The sequence below is a fragment of the Bubalus kerabau genome, chromosome 20, assembly GCF_029407905.1.
Source record: "Bubalus kerabau isolate K-KA32 ecotype Philippines breed swamp buffalo chromosome 20, PCC_UOA_SB_1v2, whole genome shotgun sequence".
NCBI classification, from domain to species: Eukaryota; Metazoa; Chordata; class Mammalia; order Artiodactyla; family Bovidae; genus Bubalus; species Bubalus kerabau.
In genome coordinates this window covers 3168309-3186585 of record NC_073643.1, presented here as the reverse complement: position 1 = coordinate 3186585, position 18277 = coordinate 3168309, and the positions used below count along the sequence as shown (strand labels likewise).

General features: G+C 38.7%; 1 protein-coding gene across 1 annotated transcript in view; it reads left to right on the top strand.

The window, feature by feature from the left end:
• The window catches only part of LOC129635040 (serine/threonine-protein kinase Nek10-like), a 123224-nt gene extending 120568 nt beyond the window's left edge, over positions 1-2656 (top strand). Inside the window, exon 15 of the mRNA XM_055557629.1 lies at positions 1918-2656. Within this exon, the coding sequence (XP_055413604.1) occupies positions 1918-1966 (49 nt within the window). The 3' untranslated portion in view covers positions 1967-2656. The remainder of the gene's footprint in view (positions 1-1917) is intronic.
• Positions 2657-18277: the final 15621 nt, after the last annotated feature.

Sequence of the window (18277 nt, the reverse complement as noted above, 5' to 3'; positions counted from 1 at the left end):
TGGCCAAAGTATTGCAGCTGCAGCTTCAGCATCAGTCCTTCCAATGAATATTCAGGGTTGGTTTCCTTTAGGACTGACTGGCTTGATCTCCTTCCTGTCCGAGGGGTTCTCAAGAGTCTTCTCCAGTACCACAGTTTGAAAGCATAAATTCTTTGGCACTCGGCCTTCTTTATGGTCCAATCCATACATGACTACTGGAAAAATCATAGCTTTGACTATACAGACCTTTGTCAGTAAAGTGATGTCTCTGCTTTTTAATACACTGTCTAGGTTTGTCATAGCTTTTCTTCTTAGCAAGTATCTTTCAATTTCATGACTGTATTCTCTGTCTACAGCGATTTTGAAGTCCAAGAAAATAAAGTCTGTCACTGTTTCTATTTTTCCCCATCTCTTTAGTTCTTCCCTTTCTGCCTCTGGGGTCGTGTTATCTTCATATCTTAGGTTATTGATATTTCTTTCAGCAATCTTGATTCCAGCTTCTGATTCATTCAGCCCAGCATTTTGCATCATGTACTCTGCATGTAAGTTAAATAACCAGGGTGACAATATACAGCCTTAATATATTCTTTTCCCAATTTTGAACCAGTCTCTTGTTCCATGTCTGGTTCTAATTGTTGCTTCTTGACCTGCAAACAGGTTTCTCAGGAGGCAAGTAAAGTGGTCTGGTATTCCCATCTCTTTTATGAATTTTCTGCAGTTTGATGTGATCCACACAGTCAAAGACTTTTTAGCATAGTCAATGAAGCAGAAGTAGATGTTTTTCTAGAATTCTCTTCCTTTTTCTATGATCCAACAGATGCTGGCAATTTGATCTCTGGTTTCTCTGCCTTTTCTAAACCCAGCTTGAACATCTGGAAATTGTTGGTTTCATGTACTGTTGAAGCCTAGCTTGAAAGATTTTGAGCATTATCTTGCCAGATTGTGAAATAAGCACAATTGTATGGTAGTTTGAACATTCTTTGGCATTGCCCTTCTTTAGATTGGAATGAAAACTGACCTTTTCCAGTACTGTGACCACTGCTGAATTTTCCAAATTTCCTGGCATATTGAATGCAGTACTTTCACAACATCATATTTTAGAATTTGAAATAGCTCAGCTGGAATTCCATCACTTCCACTAGCTTTGTTCATAGTAATGCTTCCTAAGGCACACTCAACTTTATACTCCAGGTTGTCTGGCTCTAGGTGAGTGGTCACACTATCTTGATTATCTGGGTCATTAAGATCTTTTTTTTTTTGTATAGGTCTTCCATGTATTCTTGTCACTTCTTCTTAATATCTTCTGCATCTGTTAGATCCATACCATTTCTGTCCTTTATTGTGCCCATCTTTGTATAATATATTGCACAAAAATATATTTTACACACATTAATATTTAGCTTTCTCACCAGAATGATACCATCTAGCTTGCCTTAATTATATCACTGTTGTTATGAGAGTAAAACTGTTCAGTTTTGTGGGTGAATAGAGAAAGAGCTTATCATTCAGGTCCTGGCAGGCTACAGTCCATGGGATTACCAATATTTGGACATGACTGAGTGACTGAGCCCAACACAGCACAGCACACATTAATATTTTATTTTTTAACAATGAAATATGTGTTGCGGTAAAAAGAAATTATTGATTCAACTTGCTTTGCTTTAAAATAGGCATTAAATGTACAAGCTACTTTGGATAGGCTTTAATTTTTCCACTATAGAGTTATCAGTTACTATTAAACTTATAATTTGAGAAGGACAATGTCAGCACTGAACTTAAGCAAAAGGCAGCTTTCTAAAAATCTCCCCATTTTATGCTTAGAATCACCATTTTATTCATTTATTTACTTGTATACCTGAGCTACTGCTTTTGAAATTGAATGTGTGAACTAAAATATTTGAGATTGTAGAGAACGCTTTCTACTTCTGAATGTTCTAGGTATCACTCCTATCCATGGGGGACCAAGAATTATCCAACCAAAAGATGAACGTGCTACACTTTAAACAGACCTAGTTTTCCCAGTGAAGGTCAAGTTCTGGACTGAAACCTCTACTGGCAAGATGCCCAAGGATTGGGTGATACTCCAAGAGTATGGAAGAGAAAAGACCAATATGCCACAGTGCCCGCAGGACCTCTTTCTGGAGATCCAGTGCTACGAGGCTCCATCCTTGGGATACACAGATTGTGGGGCTTCCAGTGTACTCCTGGGAGAAACTGCTGCAGAATTCATCTATGAGAAGAAAACTCGTTCCTTGCAGGACTTTCCTCCAAGTTAAAAAGAAAACAAAAAAATGACATATTTTTCAAAGAAATACTTTTTACTTAGAATTGCTAAAACTATGTTTAAAGGCATCTAGCTTTCTATGTATAGTTTTAGATAAAGAAAATTATAGAACTCAGAACAGTAATATTGGGTAATTCACTGTATCCATCAATTTTTTAATGGTAAAAGAAATTCAGAATATGTGATTGAAATATTGTGTAGTTTTATTTGTTTGTTTTACTGAAAGGACTGCTTTTCCCTTAACCATGTGGGTGCTAGTGATCTTGAACCATGATATAGTGTGGACAGTATTTGTGACCTTGCACAACCTCCGGGAATACCTGTCAGATTGTCAGATTTAAGTTAGACCAATAGAATGTATGGATGTACAGTATGTGTACATGTGTGTGTGTGTGTGTGTGTGTGTGTGTGTGTGTGTGTGTGTAGGGGTAAGACGGAGGTCTAGATTAGGCTAATGCTTTGCTGCTAATCACACTCATAGTGTCCTTAGAGCACTTTGAAGAGTCATAGAGTCTATGAAAGAGATGCAATATTCCACATTCTTAGTCTCTAGCTAAAATTACCTATATCACTTTTAAGTTTTTATGGTTTGAGAATTTGAAATGAAAATAAGTTATATAATAAAATATGTTTCTTCTTTATTCATTGAGATGTCTCTAGAAAAGAGAACTCAGAATGCCAAAACAGTGTCCCATTCCTGTGTGGGGATAATTTATGGGGAAAATTCTTATAGATTCTTACTGGGCTAAAAAGTCTCTTCTACTGACTTCTTATAACTGATGTAATGTCAAGAAATTATCACCAAGTCAGATTGTGCTTCTAACTATTTAAGGAATTTTTTTAAAGTTAATCAATTTGTTTAGTTATTTTTGGCTGTCCTGGGTCTTCATTGCTGCATTCAGTCTTTGGTGGTGGTGCACAGGCTTCTCACTGCAGTGGCTTCTCTTGTCGCAGGGCCTGGGCTCTAGGGCGCGGGAGCTTCAGTGCTTGCAGCTCACTGGCTCTATAGTGCAGACTCAGTAGTTGTGGTTCCTGGGCTTAGTTGCTCCGTGGCATGTGGGATCTTCTTGGACTAGGAATCCAATCAGTATCCCCTGCATTGCAACGTGGTCTCTTAACCACTGGACCACAAAGGAAGCTCTTCAGGGAATGTTTTAAATCTAAATAATTAGTCACCTAAAGCTGGAATTATGCTTTTTACTTCTAAATTCTAGCTTCCCTGGTGGCTTAGAGGGTAAAGAGTCTGCCTGCAATGCGGAAGACCCAGGTTCAATCTCTGGGTCTAGAAGATCCCCTGGAGTAGGAAATAGCACCCCACTCCAGTACTCTTGCCTGGAAAATCCCATGGATGGAGGAGCCTGGTGGGCTACAGTCCATGGGGTCGCATAGAGTTGGGCACAACTGAGCAACTTCACTTTCCTTTCTATCTTATTTACATTGATATATTTTTAGTATGATCAAATAAAATTTAGTACAGTGGTTGAAACACAAATATCTTTTCTATAGTATGGGGAAATCTCTTAATGTGACTCCATATAATTTTTATAATTAGTGTATTTAGTACTTATATTATATCCAATTCTCTTTAGCTAGTGCCTTTGAAAATTGCCAATGATCCTTTTCTTTAAGCCAAATTCATAATTTCAAAGACACTGTAATTAGCAGTAATAAGTGAGAATACAGCAATAAATTTCAGTTTTAGCTTTCAATCAAATTAATCCACATGTGAAATTTACATATGAAATCAAAAGGTTATGATAGTGTTGATTTAAACCAGAAACAAATTGTATTTCTATTCCAGCTTAATTTGAACCTGCACAATTATTTTTTCTTTCTTTCTTCATGTATGGAATGGGCACATGCCTTTGTTGTACAAGAGGCACAGGCCTAGAGAAGAATAAATTTTCATTGTGACAGAAGTCAGTACCTAGAGATAAACCAAGATGTAGGGTGAAAGTTTGAACCATAAAGTCCTTCTACAAAGGTCTAGAAAAGATTAGTATTCAGAAGTCACACCTTGGTAAGAGAAGAGAAGTTGTTTATTTGAAGGTTTTTAAATGCATATAGTTGACCTTATTGACCAGAAAGGGAGCAAAATATTCTTTCTATCATACTAACTCTTCTAGATCATAAAAATGGCATTTATTATGCTAGAAGTTAGTGAAAATGAACAAAAATAAGCAAATGAATGCCCTTTTCAACAGCAGTGTTAGGCTCATCAACTCTAAGCTGATAGATGCATTCTTTTGCCAAAATAGTATATTCTTAAACTACCACAGTCACTGAATCAGCATTCTCCCAGTGCAAGACCAAGACTTTAAAAGGTTAGACAGTTGTGAAGCAAGCGTTTTGTGCAGGGGCCCACATCTCAGCAGTAAGGTTAGCAAAGAAGGACCTCTCCCAATAAAAACAAGAAGCATCCTTCTGTTTTGACTGTCTAAACTGTCTTTTAGTGCAAAGAGATTGTTACTTGAACTTAATAGGTCTCAATCTTTTCCTGATTACATTTACATTTTTTCTCTTCCTTTTATATAATTTTAAAATGATATGTTGTGCAATGAAATCCATGTGAGTTCATCTAATATTCACTGAATATTTGTATGAGACAATACGAATCGAATCAGTCTTCTCAGGTCATTTTTATATGCAAATACTTCAGTTCATTATGTGTTGATCCACCAGGTCTACCTGAATATGTGTCCTTGAAATTGTCATTTCATTTTTAGAAGCAGAATATTTCATTCTCAGGGAGGTGGCTGTAGGAGGCATATGTGCTTGCTGTTTGCTAACTTTGTCTACTTTCAGATGTGTGATATTTAATTAGAGCTCTTCAGAGAATAGTGAAATGGACAGTAGACCCAGAGCTCATGGATGCATTTCAGAAAACTTCTGGGAAAATGCTGCTGAGTTTTGTGTGGACATCTATCCGGTTCTGGGTGATGTGTGTGCATCTGTTTTGGCATCTTAAAGCAGAATTAATTAAGAAACATTGTTATGAATTTTACCCAAATGTTGGAACTGGATTGCAGTTAAAGTCTTCCTAGAGATACCACCTATGATTTATTAAATATAAATACTATGAATTTTGGTGTTCAAAAACTAAATAGCACTTGTTAATTATGTACAGTTCCAGCAATATCATCAATTAGTTACCACTCCTATTTAAGATGTGTGATGGTGACAATGTTGCTTAGTGAGCTTCATCAGTGTCACTATGCATGGAATCCACATCACTCTTTTTGATATGCAGAATTGAAAATATATTTATTGCTATGACTGAAATGGTGAGGAACCGTGCATATCAAGTATGCTGGATTCCTTTCGAAATGGCTTCAGCTTCTGTATGAAGGCAGGAAAAAAAATGTAAGCTACTTTTATTGTTTTTGCCTTTACTTTGTTTATGGTGTGTATTCATAAGCACAGAAATCAACGGGAGAGACAAGCATGGGCATCAGCCCTGACTCCGCTTCTCAGCACATGGGAGACACAGCTACAGAGAGCTCCCAAGCAAGGGAAGCCCAATACTTGTGTTTGTCAACGGGGGCTCTTTGAATGAAATTCCACCCAAACATGAAATTCTTCATGTTCAACAACTAAATGGGATAGCAAGTGTAGTTTACATATGACTTTATGATATTTTTAGATTGTATGCTTTGGCAGAAATTTACATAGTTTTGGATGGATTATTTTTCCAATTGAAATATGCTGCTAACAATGTACTCACCTATGAATGCTATTTTCTGTATTGATAGGAGGACACAAAGGTCTCAGGAGAACAACTTTGTGATAAAGAAATTCTTATGTGTGTCACTACAGTTAAACTGCATGATGTAAACTATTATGTTTAATCACAATCCTGCCACGATGTTTTGAAATTTGCAAGGGGGACAGGAAATATTTTATGACTCTGACTGGGTGACTGGTGGATATTGCAAATTTACATGCCCTCAGGGACTATGAATGATAATTGCCTTTAAAGGTGAAGATCACACGTCCTAAAATCATACAGCATTCTTGGTATGTGAGGTATGCTAGTCTTTTTTTTTTTTTTTTTACTATACATATATAGCAATTAACCAGTAATGTGAAAGCTTTAAACTGCAATGTATTGCTTTATGCTAAAAGTAAATGAACTCGACTCTCAATTGAAAACAATATTATTCCTCTAAATGTGAAAAGCTTCCTTTTCTTCATTCTGCAGTATGAAGTTTTGCACTGTACCCAGAGGTAGCAAAAGTGTATTATAGAGAAAGTATATTATAGCAAATATGTGATTCTTTAAATGTTAACATTTGAAAGTAGCCCATCCTAAGCAAAGATGAAGTTTTGTCTTTATAGAAAGTTACTGCCATTTTGGTAGGTAATCAACAAGCCTGAATGGATGCTTGGAATTAATCTGGTGAACTCACCAATGAAAAATTAGCTGATGTTTTTGCCAACAAGTAGAAAGAGGTTCAAACTAGAAATAACAAACCAAGAGGGAAAAAATGCTTTATGACCTTAGTACCTTTAAGTCATACTAATGTCTCAAAAAATATTCTTAACCCATGATTTAGTTCTACATTTCAAGTATAAGTTGAGTCAGGATTCTGAAAAAGAATCATAAGGCTTATAAATGGCATTACATTTTAGCTTTCCTTGCCCTCCATGTTCTCTGTGTTTACCTCATGAATTTTGAAAGAAATAGAGCTGGTTCAGGGATACATTATATCCAGAAAGGATAGATGAACCCAACATTAACAGTGAGGGGGTGAATAAATGCAAGTACTCAGAAGTGAAATCTCAACTTACCATAGAGGAAACCTTTCGATGAGGTGGGATGATCCCCCAATAAAAGCTGCTTTGAGAAGCCAGAGAGTGAGTAGAAGGCTGGTGATTCCCCAGTGCCTCTTGTCACTCAGCAGGGAGTCACCAGGTGGTGAGCAGTTGACAGAAGGGCCAGGAAGCTCTGTGTCCAAAATAGCCAATTCCTGTTTTGGATGGTTTTTCCTTTTTTTCCATCATTAGTTTTTTCTTTTCTTCTGGATTCCCACACACATACACATGCTATGGTTTCTTCCATACATATGTAAAAGACAGACGGTCTTTTAATTCTAATCATCCTTCAGGTTAGTCAAGGTCTAAGACTAGACCTGGGCTCATATGATGAGAGGAAATATGAGTGAAAAGAGAAATCATAGGAGCTTTGTCTTATGGTTTGCGGTGGGTTAGTTTTACAATTCGGAGAAGGCAACGGCACCCCACTCCAGTACTCTTGCCTGGAAAATCCCATGGACGGAGGAGCCTGGTAGGCTGCAGTCCATGGGGTCGCTAAGAGTTGGACACGACTGAGCGACTTCACTTTCACTTTTCACTTTCATGCATTAGAGAAGGAAATGGCAACCCACTCCAGTGTTCTTGCCTGGAGCATCCCAGGGACGGGGGAGCCTGGTGGGCTGCCGTCTATGGGGTCACACAGAGTCGGAGACGACTGAAGTGACTTAGCATAGCATAGTTTTACCATTTGTTTTAGGGTAAAAATCATAATCACATGCATTGTTGTCTCACTTGTTAGAAAGGCAGTACAAGTGGTTGTCAAGTGCTGGATCCAGTTAGAAAAGTTAAAGTGTTAGTCAGTCATGTCTGACTCTTCGTGAGCCCATGGACTTTAGCCCATCAGACTCCTCTGTCCATGGAATTTTCCAGGCAAGAATACTGGAATGGGTTACCATTCCCTTTTTCATGGGTCCAGTTTACTTGGGCTCAAATCTCAGCTTTTTCACTTAAGTCATTTAAATTCTCTGTGTTGGGGAGGCAGTCCTCAGATGGCTGAGGAATAGGACGGGGAGACCACTTTCTCCCCAACAAATTCATCAAAAGAACATTTGAATGCTGAGCAAACGTTAAAAATAAAAAATAATTTAAAAAACTTAAAAATAAAAATAAAAAAAGAATGATAGTAATGTCTCCATCCTGGGAAGGGAGTCTTAAAAAAGAGAGAAGTTTCCAAACACCAGGAAACACTCTCACTGCCGAGTCTGTAGTGAGCCTTGGAACCACAGAGGGCAACATAACCAGGAGGAAAAATAAATAAATAAACCCCACAGGTTACGTGTCCAATGGTAACTCCTCCAGCGGAGAAGCAGCAGAGATGCCTGCATCAGTCACTAGCAAGCGGGGTTGGGCAGGGAGGCGTGGGCTGCATTGCTTAGAGTAAGGACCAGGCCTGAATACCCTGAGGGCAATCTGAGGGAACTAACTTGGGCTAGCAAACCAGACTGTGGGATAGCTATCACGCGAAAAGCCCTAACCTAAAACAACCGCCAGACCCGCTCACAGAACAAAGGACTGAACAGAGCTAGCTGGCTGCAGACCAACCCCCCTCCGGTGACAGGCAGCCAGAGCCGGAAGTGGGCAATTGCAGCCCCAGAGAGACATTATCTACCAAACTACAAGCAGGCTTTGTTGCTAAGACTTCTTGCGATTCTGGACGGTCAACAGCCGCCTGAGAAGGTGCGCCGGAAAACACACAGAAAACCAAGCGGCAGGGAAGGGGGAGGCAATAAGTCGCAGCGACCGCACTCACCAAACACTGGTCACCTGAGCTGCTTGGACCTGGGAAGGGCACAAAAAGCAGGCCCAACTGAGTCTGCGCCTCTGAGGACTACCCAAGTACCTGAACCTGAGCAGCTTAGACCTGAAGTGCACACAACCCAGGGCCGGCCTCAGATAGTTCCCAGCAGAGCAACCTAGAGCCTAAGCAGTGTAGACAGGGAAAGCACACATGCCGTGAGCGGGGGCAAACCCAGTGTGGCCGAGTCAATGCGAGCACACGCCAGTGTTATCTGTTGGCAGCATCCCTCTCTCCCCACAGCACAACTGAACAAGTGAGCCTACAAAAGTGTCCACCACCGCCCCCTTGTGTCAGGGCAGAAATTAGACACTGAAGAGACCAGCAAACAGAAGAAGCTATAACAGAGGGAACCTCCTTGGACGTGACAGGTGCAATAGATTAAAACCCTGTAGTTAGTACCGAATATATAGGAAGGAGCCTATAGATCTTGAGAAATATAAGCTGGATCAAGGAACTATCTGAAACTGAACTGACCCCACACTGCCCACAACACCACCAGAGAAAGCCCTAGATATATTTTTACTATCATTTTTTTTTTAATTTTTGAGCCCTCTATTACACCTTTAATTTTCATTTGTATAACCTACTATTACTTTGCAAAAAAAAAAAAAGAGACCCTATTTTTTAAAGCAAACTTCATATATATATATATATTTTTTTTTTTTTATAATTTTTGTGACTTTTTTCCTCTTTAATATTATAGTTTTGAAAATCCAACCTCTACTCTAGATTTTTAATCTTTGCTTTATGGTATTTTTTTTTTTTTAATCAATTTTGTACCTTTAAGAACCCAATCTTCAGTACCCATTTTTACTTGGGAGTGAGATTACTGGCTTGACTGCTCTCTCCCCCTTTGGGCTCTCCTTTTTCTCTACCAGGTCACCTCTATCTCCTCCCTCCCCCCTTCTCTTCTCTACCCAACTCTGTGAATCTTTTTGTGTGTTCCAGACGGTGGAGAACACTTAGGGAACTGATTACTGGCTGCATCTCTCTCTCTCCTTTGGATTCCACCCTTTATCCTCCTCGCCACCTCTGTCTCCTTCCTTCCTCTTCTCTTCTCTGTATAACTCCGTGAACATCTCTGAGAGTTCCAGACTGTGGAGCACACATAAGGAAGTGATTACTGGCTAGCTTGCTCCCTCCTTTTTCGATTCCACCTCATCTCATCCGGGTCACCTCTATTTCCCTCCTCCCTCTTGTCTTCTCCATGTAACTCTGTGAACCTCTCTGGGTGTCCCTCACTGTGGAGAAACTTTTCATCTTTAACCTAGATGTTTTATCAATGGTGCTGTATAGAAGGAGAAGTCTTGAGACTACTGTAAAAATAAGACTGAAAACCAGAAGCAGGAGGCTTAAGTCCAAATCTTGAGAACACCAGAGAACTCCTGATTCCAGAGAACATTAATCGACAGGAGCTCATCAAATGCCTCTATACCTACACTGAAACCAAGCACCACCCAAGGGCCGACAATTTCCAGAGCAAGACATACCACGCAAATTCTCCAGCAACACAGGAACATAGCCCTGAAATTCAATATACAGGCTACCCCAAGTCACTCCAAAGCCAATGACATCTCATAACTTGTTACTGGACACTTCATTGCACTCCAGAGAGAAGAAATCCAGCTCCACCCACCAGAACACCGACCCAAGCTTCCCTAGCCAGGAAACCTTGACAAGCCACCTGTACAGCCCCACCCACAGTGAGGAAACTCCACAATAAAGACAACTCCACAAACTGACAGAATACAGAAAGGCCACCCCAAACACAGCAATATAAATAAGATGAAGAGACAGAGACCTCCTTTACCCAGCAGGTAAAGGGATAGGATAAATGCCCACCAAACCAAACAAAAGAGGAAGAGATAAGGAATCTACCAGATAAAGAATTTTGAATAATGGTAGTGAAAATGATCCAAAATCTTGAAAACAAAATGGAATCACAGATAAATAGCCTGGAGACAAGGATTGAGAAGATGCAAGAAAGGTTTAACAAGGACCTAGATGAAATTAAAAAGAGTCAATATATAATGAATAATGCAATAAATGAGAGAAAAAACACTCTGGAGGCAACAAATAGTAGAATAATGGAAGCAGAAGATAGGATTAGTGAGGTAGAAGATAGAATGGTAGAAATAAATGAATCAGAGAGGGAAAAAAGAAAAATGAATTAAAAGAAATGAGGACAATCTCAGAGGCCTCTGGGACAATGTTTAATGCCCCAACATTCGAATCAAAGGAGTCCCAGAAGAAGAAGACAAAAAGAAAGACCATGAGGAAATACTTGAGGAGATAATAGTTGAAAACTTCCCTAAAATGTGGAAGGAAATGATCACCCAAGTCCAAGAAACCCAGAGAGGCCCAAACAGGATAATCCCAAGGCGAAACACCCCAAGACACATATTAATCAAATTAACAAAGATCGAACACAAAGAACAAACATTAAAAGCAGCAATGGAAAAACAACAAATATCACACAAGGGAATTCCCCTAAGGATAACAGCTGATCTTTCAATAGAAACTCTTCAGGCCAGGAGGGAATGGCAAGACATACTTAAAGTGATGAAAGAAAATAACCTACAGCCCAGATTACTGTACCCAGCAAAGATTTCATTCAAATATGAAGGAGAAATCAAAAACTTTACAGGCAAGCAAAAGCTGAGAGAATTCAGCACCACCAAACCAGCTCTCCAACAAATGCCAAAGGATCTTCTCTAGACAGGAAACATAAAAAGGGTGTATAAACTCGAACCCAAAACAATAAAGTAAATGGTAACGGGATCATACTTATCAATAATCACCTTAAACGTAAATGGGTTGAATGCCCCAACCAAAAGACAAAGACTGGCTGAATGGATACAAAACCAAGACCCTTATATATGATGTCTACAAGAGACCCACCTCAAAAAGAGGGACACATACAGACTGAAAGTGAAGGGCTGGAAAAAGATATTCCATGAAAATAGAGACCAAAAGAAAGCAGAAGTAGCAATATTCATATCAGATAAAATAGACTTTAAAACAAAGGCTGTGAAAAGAGACAAAGAAGGATACTACATAATGATCAAAGGATCAATCCAAGAAGAAGATATAACAATTATAAATATATATGCACCCAACATAGGAGCACCACAATATGTAAGACAAATGCTAACAAGTATGAAAGGGGAAATTAATAATAACACAATAATAGTGGGAGACTTTAATACCCCACTCACGCCTATGGATAGATCAACTAAAGAGAAAATTAACAAGGAAACACAAACTTTAAATGATACAATAGACCAGTTAGACCTAATTGATATCTATAGGACATTTCACCCCCAAACAATGAATTTCATCTTTTTCTCAAGTGCACACGGAACCTTCTCCAGAATAGATCACATCCTGGGCCATAAATCTAGCCTTGGTAAACTCAAAAGGATTGAAAGCATTCCAAGCGTCTTTTCTGACCACAATGCAGTAAGATTAGATCTCAATTACAGGAGAAAAACTATTTAAAATTCCAACATATGGAGGCTGAACAACACGCTGCTGAATAACAAATCACAGAAGAAATAAAAAAAGAAATCAAAATATGCATAGAAATGAATGAAAATGAAAACACAACAACCCAAAACCTGTGGGACACTGTAAAAGCAGCGCTAAGGGGAAGGTTCATAGCAATACAGGCATAGCACAAGAAATATTTAAAAAAAGTAAAAAAAAAAAATAACCTAACTCTACACCTAAAGCAACTAGAAAAGGAAGAAATGAAGAAGCCCAGGGTTAGTAGAAGGAAAGAAATCTTAAAAATTAGGGCAGAAATAAATGCAAAAGAAACAAAAGAGACCATAGCAAAAATCAACAAAGCCAAAAGCTGGTTCTTTGAGAGGATAAATAAAATAGACAAACCATTAGCCAGACTCATCAAGAAATAAAGGGAGAGAAATCAATAAATTTAGAAATGAAAATGGAGAGATCACAACAGACAACACAGAAATACAAAGGATCATAAGAGACTACTATCAGCAATTATATACTAATAAAATGGACAACTTGGAAGAAATGGACAAATTCTTAGACTAGTACAACTTTCCAAAACTGAACCAGGAAGAAATAGAAAATCTTAACAGACCCATCACAAGCACAGAAATTGAAACAGTAATCAGAAATCTTCCAGCAAACAAAAGCCCAGGACCAGACGGCTTCACAGCTGAATTCTATCAAAAATTTAGAGAAGAGCTAACACCTATCCTACTCAAACTCTTCCAGAAAATTGCAGAGGAAGGTAAACTTCCAAACTCATTCTATGAGGCCACCATCACCCTAATGCCAAAACCTGACAAATATCTCACAAAAAAAGAAAAACTACAGGCCAATATCACTGATGCACATAGATGCAAAAATCCTTAACAAAATTCTAGCAATCAGAATCCAACAACACATTGAAAAGATCATACATCATGACAAAGTGGGTTTTATCCCATGGATGTAAGGATTCTTCAATATCCACAAATCTAACAATGTAATACACCACATTAACAAATGGAAAAATAAAAGCCATATGATTATCTTAATAGATGAAGAGAAAGCCTTTGACAAAATTCAACATCCCTTTATGATAAAAACTCTCCAGAAAGCAGGAATAGAAGGAACATACCTCAACATAATAAAAGCTATATATGACAAACCCACCTCAAACATTATGCTCAATGGTGAAAAATTGAAAGCATTTCCCCTAAAGTCAGGAACAAGACAAGGGTGCCCACTTTCACCATTACTATTCAACACAGTTTTGGAAGTTTTGGCCACAGCAATCAGAGCAGAAAAAGAAATAAAGAGAATCCAAATTGGAAAAGAAGAAGTAAAACTCACACTGTTTGCAGATGACATGATCCTCTACATAGAAAACCCTAAAGACTCCACCGGAAAATTACTAGAACTAATCAATGAATATAGTAAAGTTGCAGGATATAAAATCAACACAGAGAACTCCTTTGCATTCCTATACACTAACAATGAGAAAATAGAAAGAGAAATTAAGGAAACAATTCCATTCACCATTGCAACGAAAAGAATAAAATACTTAGGAATATATCTACCTAAAGAAACTAAAGCCCTATATATAGAAAACTATAAAACACTGGTGAAAGAAATCAAATAAGACACTAATAGATCGAGAAATATACCATGCTCATGGATCGGAAGAATCAATATAGTGAAAATGAGTATACTATCCAAAGCAATCTATAGATTCAATGCAATCCCTATCAAGCTACCAACGGTATTTTTCACAGAGCTAGAACAAATAATTTCACAATTTGTATGGAAATACAGAAAACCTAGAGTAGCCAAAGCAATCTTGAGAAAGAAGAATGGAACGGGAGGAATCAACCTGCCTGACTTCAGGCTCTATCTACTACAAAACCACAGTCATCAAGACAGTATGGTACTGGCACAAAGACAGAAATATAGATCAATGGAACAAAATATAAAGCCCAGAGATAAACCCACACACCTATGGACACCTTACCTTTGACAAAGGAGGCAAGAATATACAACGGGGAAAAGACAATCTCTTTAACAAGTGGTGCTTGGAAATCTGGTCAACCACTTGTAAAAGAATGAAACTAGAACACTTTCTAACACCATACACAAAAATAAACTCAAAATGGATTAAAGATCTAAATGTTAAGACCAGAAACTATAAAACTCCTAGAGGAGAACATAGGCAAAACACTCTCCGATATAAATCACAGCAGGATCCTCTATGACCCACCTCCCAGAATATTGGAAATAAAAGCAAAAATAAACAAATGGGACCTAATAAAATTAAAAGCTTCTGCACCACAAAGGAAACTCTAAGCAAGGTGAAAAGACAGCCTTCAGAATGGGAGAAAATAATAGCAAATGAAGCAACTGACAAATAATTAATCTCAAAAATAGACAAGCAACTTCTGCAGCTCAATTCCAGAAAAATAAACAACTCCATCAAAATGGGCCAAAGAACTGAACAGACATTTCTCCAAAGAAGACATACAGATGGCTAACAAACACATGAAAAGATGCTCACCACCACTCATTATCAGAGAAATGCAAATCAAAGCCACAGTGAGGTACCATTTCATGCCAGTCAGAATGGCTGCTGTCCAAAAGTCTACAAGCAATAAATGGTGGAGAGGGTGTGGAGAAAAGGGAACCCTAGTACACTGTTGGTGGGAACACAAACCAGTATAGCTGCTATGGAGAACAGTGTGGAGATTCCTTAAAAAACTGGAATTAGAACTGCCATATGATCCAGCAATCCCACTGCTGGGCATACACACCGAGGAAACCAGAATTGAAAGAGACACATGTACCCCAGTGTTCATCCCAGCACTGTTTATAATAGCCAGGACATAAAGCAACCTAGATGTCCATCAGCAGATGAATGGATAAGAAAGAAGTGGTACATATACACAATGGAGTATTACTCAGCCATTAAAAAGAATACATTTGAGTCAGTTCTAATGAGGTGGATGAAACTGAAGCCCATTATACAGAGTGAAGTAAGCCAGAAAGAAAAACACCAATAGACTATACTAATGCATATATATATGGAATTTAGAAAGATAGTAAGGATAACCCTGTATGCGAGACAGCAAAAGAGACACAGATGTATAGAACAGGCTTTTGGACTCTGTGAGAGAGGGCAAGGGTGGGATGATTTGGGAGAATGGCATTGAAACTAAATCATGTGTGAAACGAATCCTCAGTCCAGGTTAAATGCATGATACAGGATGCTCGGGGCTGGTGCACTGGGATGACCCAGAGATATGGTATAGGAAGGGAGGTGGGAGGGGGGTTCAGGATGGGGAACAAGTGTACACCTGTGGCGGATTCATGTTGATGTATGGCAATACCAATGCAATATTGTAAAGTAATTAGCCTCCAATTAAAATAAATAAATTTATATTAAAAATAAATCAATAAATAAATTCTCTTAGTTCCCAAATCTGTAAAAATAATAACAGTACCTAACTCACAGGGAGCTCGTGAGTTTTAACTCTTTTAATATTTGTAAAATGCTCAAAACATGTCTTTGTGCATGCTAAAACACTTAATGTTAGCAATTATTCTTACTATTAATTATTATCTTGCACATCTTCCCTGTAACTAGAGTATCCCAGAGCTGGGGCTGAAATTTCCGTATTGAAACATTTTTCTCCTTTGATTGCTGAGGGGTGATAACATACTTTAATTCATTCTCTCACACTGTGTATTGAGGATCTACTCTGAGCCAAGGCATGGTGTAGGTGCACTGGAAGTGAAGAAAACATGAGATCATCTCTTTTTTCAAGTTTTTCAAGTTTGTAGGTGAGAAAAAAATGATGTCAGCTCCTCAAGGACCAGACTTTGTCTTATTGTCATTAGAAATCCATGCCTTGGTATGAAATGAGATACAGCACAGAGGCAATCAGAACCCATGTGGAAACAGACATGGGGATATGAGAGAATACATGACAAACATTGTTGACTGTGCTTCCCCTTTCTTTAAGTTCTCCATTTCTCTCCACCTGTTCTTTTTTGATGATACTTATTTCCTTCCGTGTAAATATCAAGTCATCCACATGCTGGCTTTTGTGATCTCATTTCCACCGACTTTATCCACTCTACACTGTGTTCAGGAACATATTGCAGCATATTTGTTACTTACCGTGGTATTTGTATACACTTCTGGTGTAGGATTTATCACAATGTATTAAATTTACTTGTTTATGTGTTAGACTTTGAGGTAAAAGAGGCAAGACCCATGTCATTCCAACCCAAGTGGCACCCGCCAGTTGAGCACTTACCACATAGCAGGCACCCAAACTTACAGAACACGTGTTTTGGACTGACGTTCCCTGCTTAACCCCTTTATGTCTGGTTTATATCAGTCTTTTCCCCCAATACGTATTTGTGCAAACACCTTCAATGAAATCTAGCAATATACTAATAGTCCCTGAACTTCAATAAGCATACCAAAAAGCAGAGAAATTACAGAGAGTTCCAAAGGGTAAACAACTTTGTAATTAGAAAAAGTTCAGCCTAGTAGAATTTTGGAGAGTTGTGCAAGTTTATATGATGATAACAAAGCAGAAAATGGCGTACTAAATGCTAGGGGTATTTTAAAGTTCTTCCAGACACAAGGATTTGAAATAAAACCCCACCTGCTCCAGCCACTTGGGCTGAGTTCCTAACAGTGGAAGGACACGGTGCCTAAAAGTGCTTCCAGAGAAACTGACTGAATTGACAGCCAACCTTTCCCTGCAGGCTGAAAAGGTTTCAGTCTGCATTGGCTGTTTTGAACACAGAATTTCACACAGCTTTCTGTCAAACCCTAGAAAGACTGGCATGCAGATCTCCACACATTTCACTAGGGACTCCAAATTTTGGTCTCAATTGCTGACTAGAATGAACAGGCTCTATAAAATTCTTTCACCTGTCATGTAGTTAGTTCAGTCACTCAGTCATGTCCGACTCTTTGCAACCCCATGGACTGCAGCATACCAGGTTTCCCTGTACCTCACCAACTCCCAGAGCCTGCTGAAACTCACGTCCATCCAGTGATGCCATTCAACCATCTCAACCTCTGTCGCCTCCTTCTCCTGCCTTCAACCTTTCCCAGCATCCGAGTCTTTTCCAATGAGTCAGTTATTTGCATCAGGTGGCCAAAGTTTGGAGCTTTGCTTCAGCATCAGTCCTTCCAATGAATATTCAGGACTGATTTCCTTTAGGATGGACTAGTTTGATCTCCTTGCAGTCCAAGGGACTCTCAAGAGTCTTCTCCAACACCACAGTTCAAGAGCATCAACTCTTTGGCCCTCAGCTGTTTTTATGGTCCAACTTTCACATCCATACATGATTACTGGAAAAACCATAGCTTTGACTAGATGGACCTTTGTCAGTAAAGTAATGTCTCTGCTTTTTAATATGCTGTCCAGGTTGGTCATAGCTTTTCTTTCAAGGAGGAAGCGTCTTTTAATTTCATGACTGCAGTCACCATCTGCAGTGATTCTGGAGCCCAAGAAAATAAAGTCTCTCACTGTTTGCATTGTTTTTCCATCTAATTGGCATGAAGTGATGGGACCAGATGCCATGATCTTAGTTTTTTGAATGTTGAGTTTTAATCCACCTGTCATGTAAGAAGCATAGACTTTGTGCGTGGCAGAAAACCTTTAACACATAGTACAGTGGGGATCTCTCTTACTCATGTTCAGAACACAGATCTTCATGCAGCTTTCAACTTCCTCTAGACATAGCAGAACTGTAGATCTCCAAAATAAATACTATGTACTTCAAACTTCCAGTGTACCTTCCACACTTTAAGAAAACAAAGTGCAAAGTAGTTATTACCTATGGCAAGAAACAACCAGTTATATTCTCCAATGGGACAC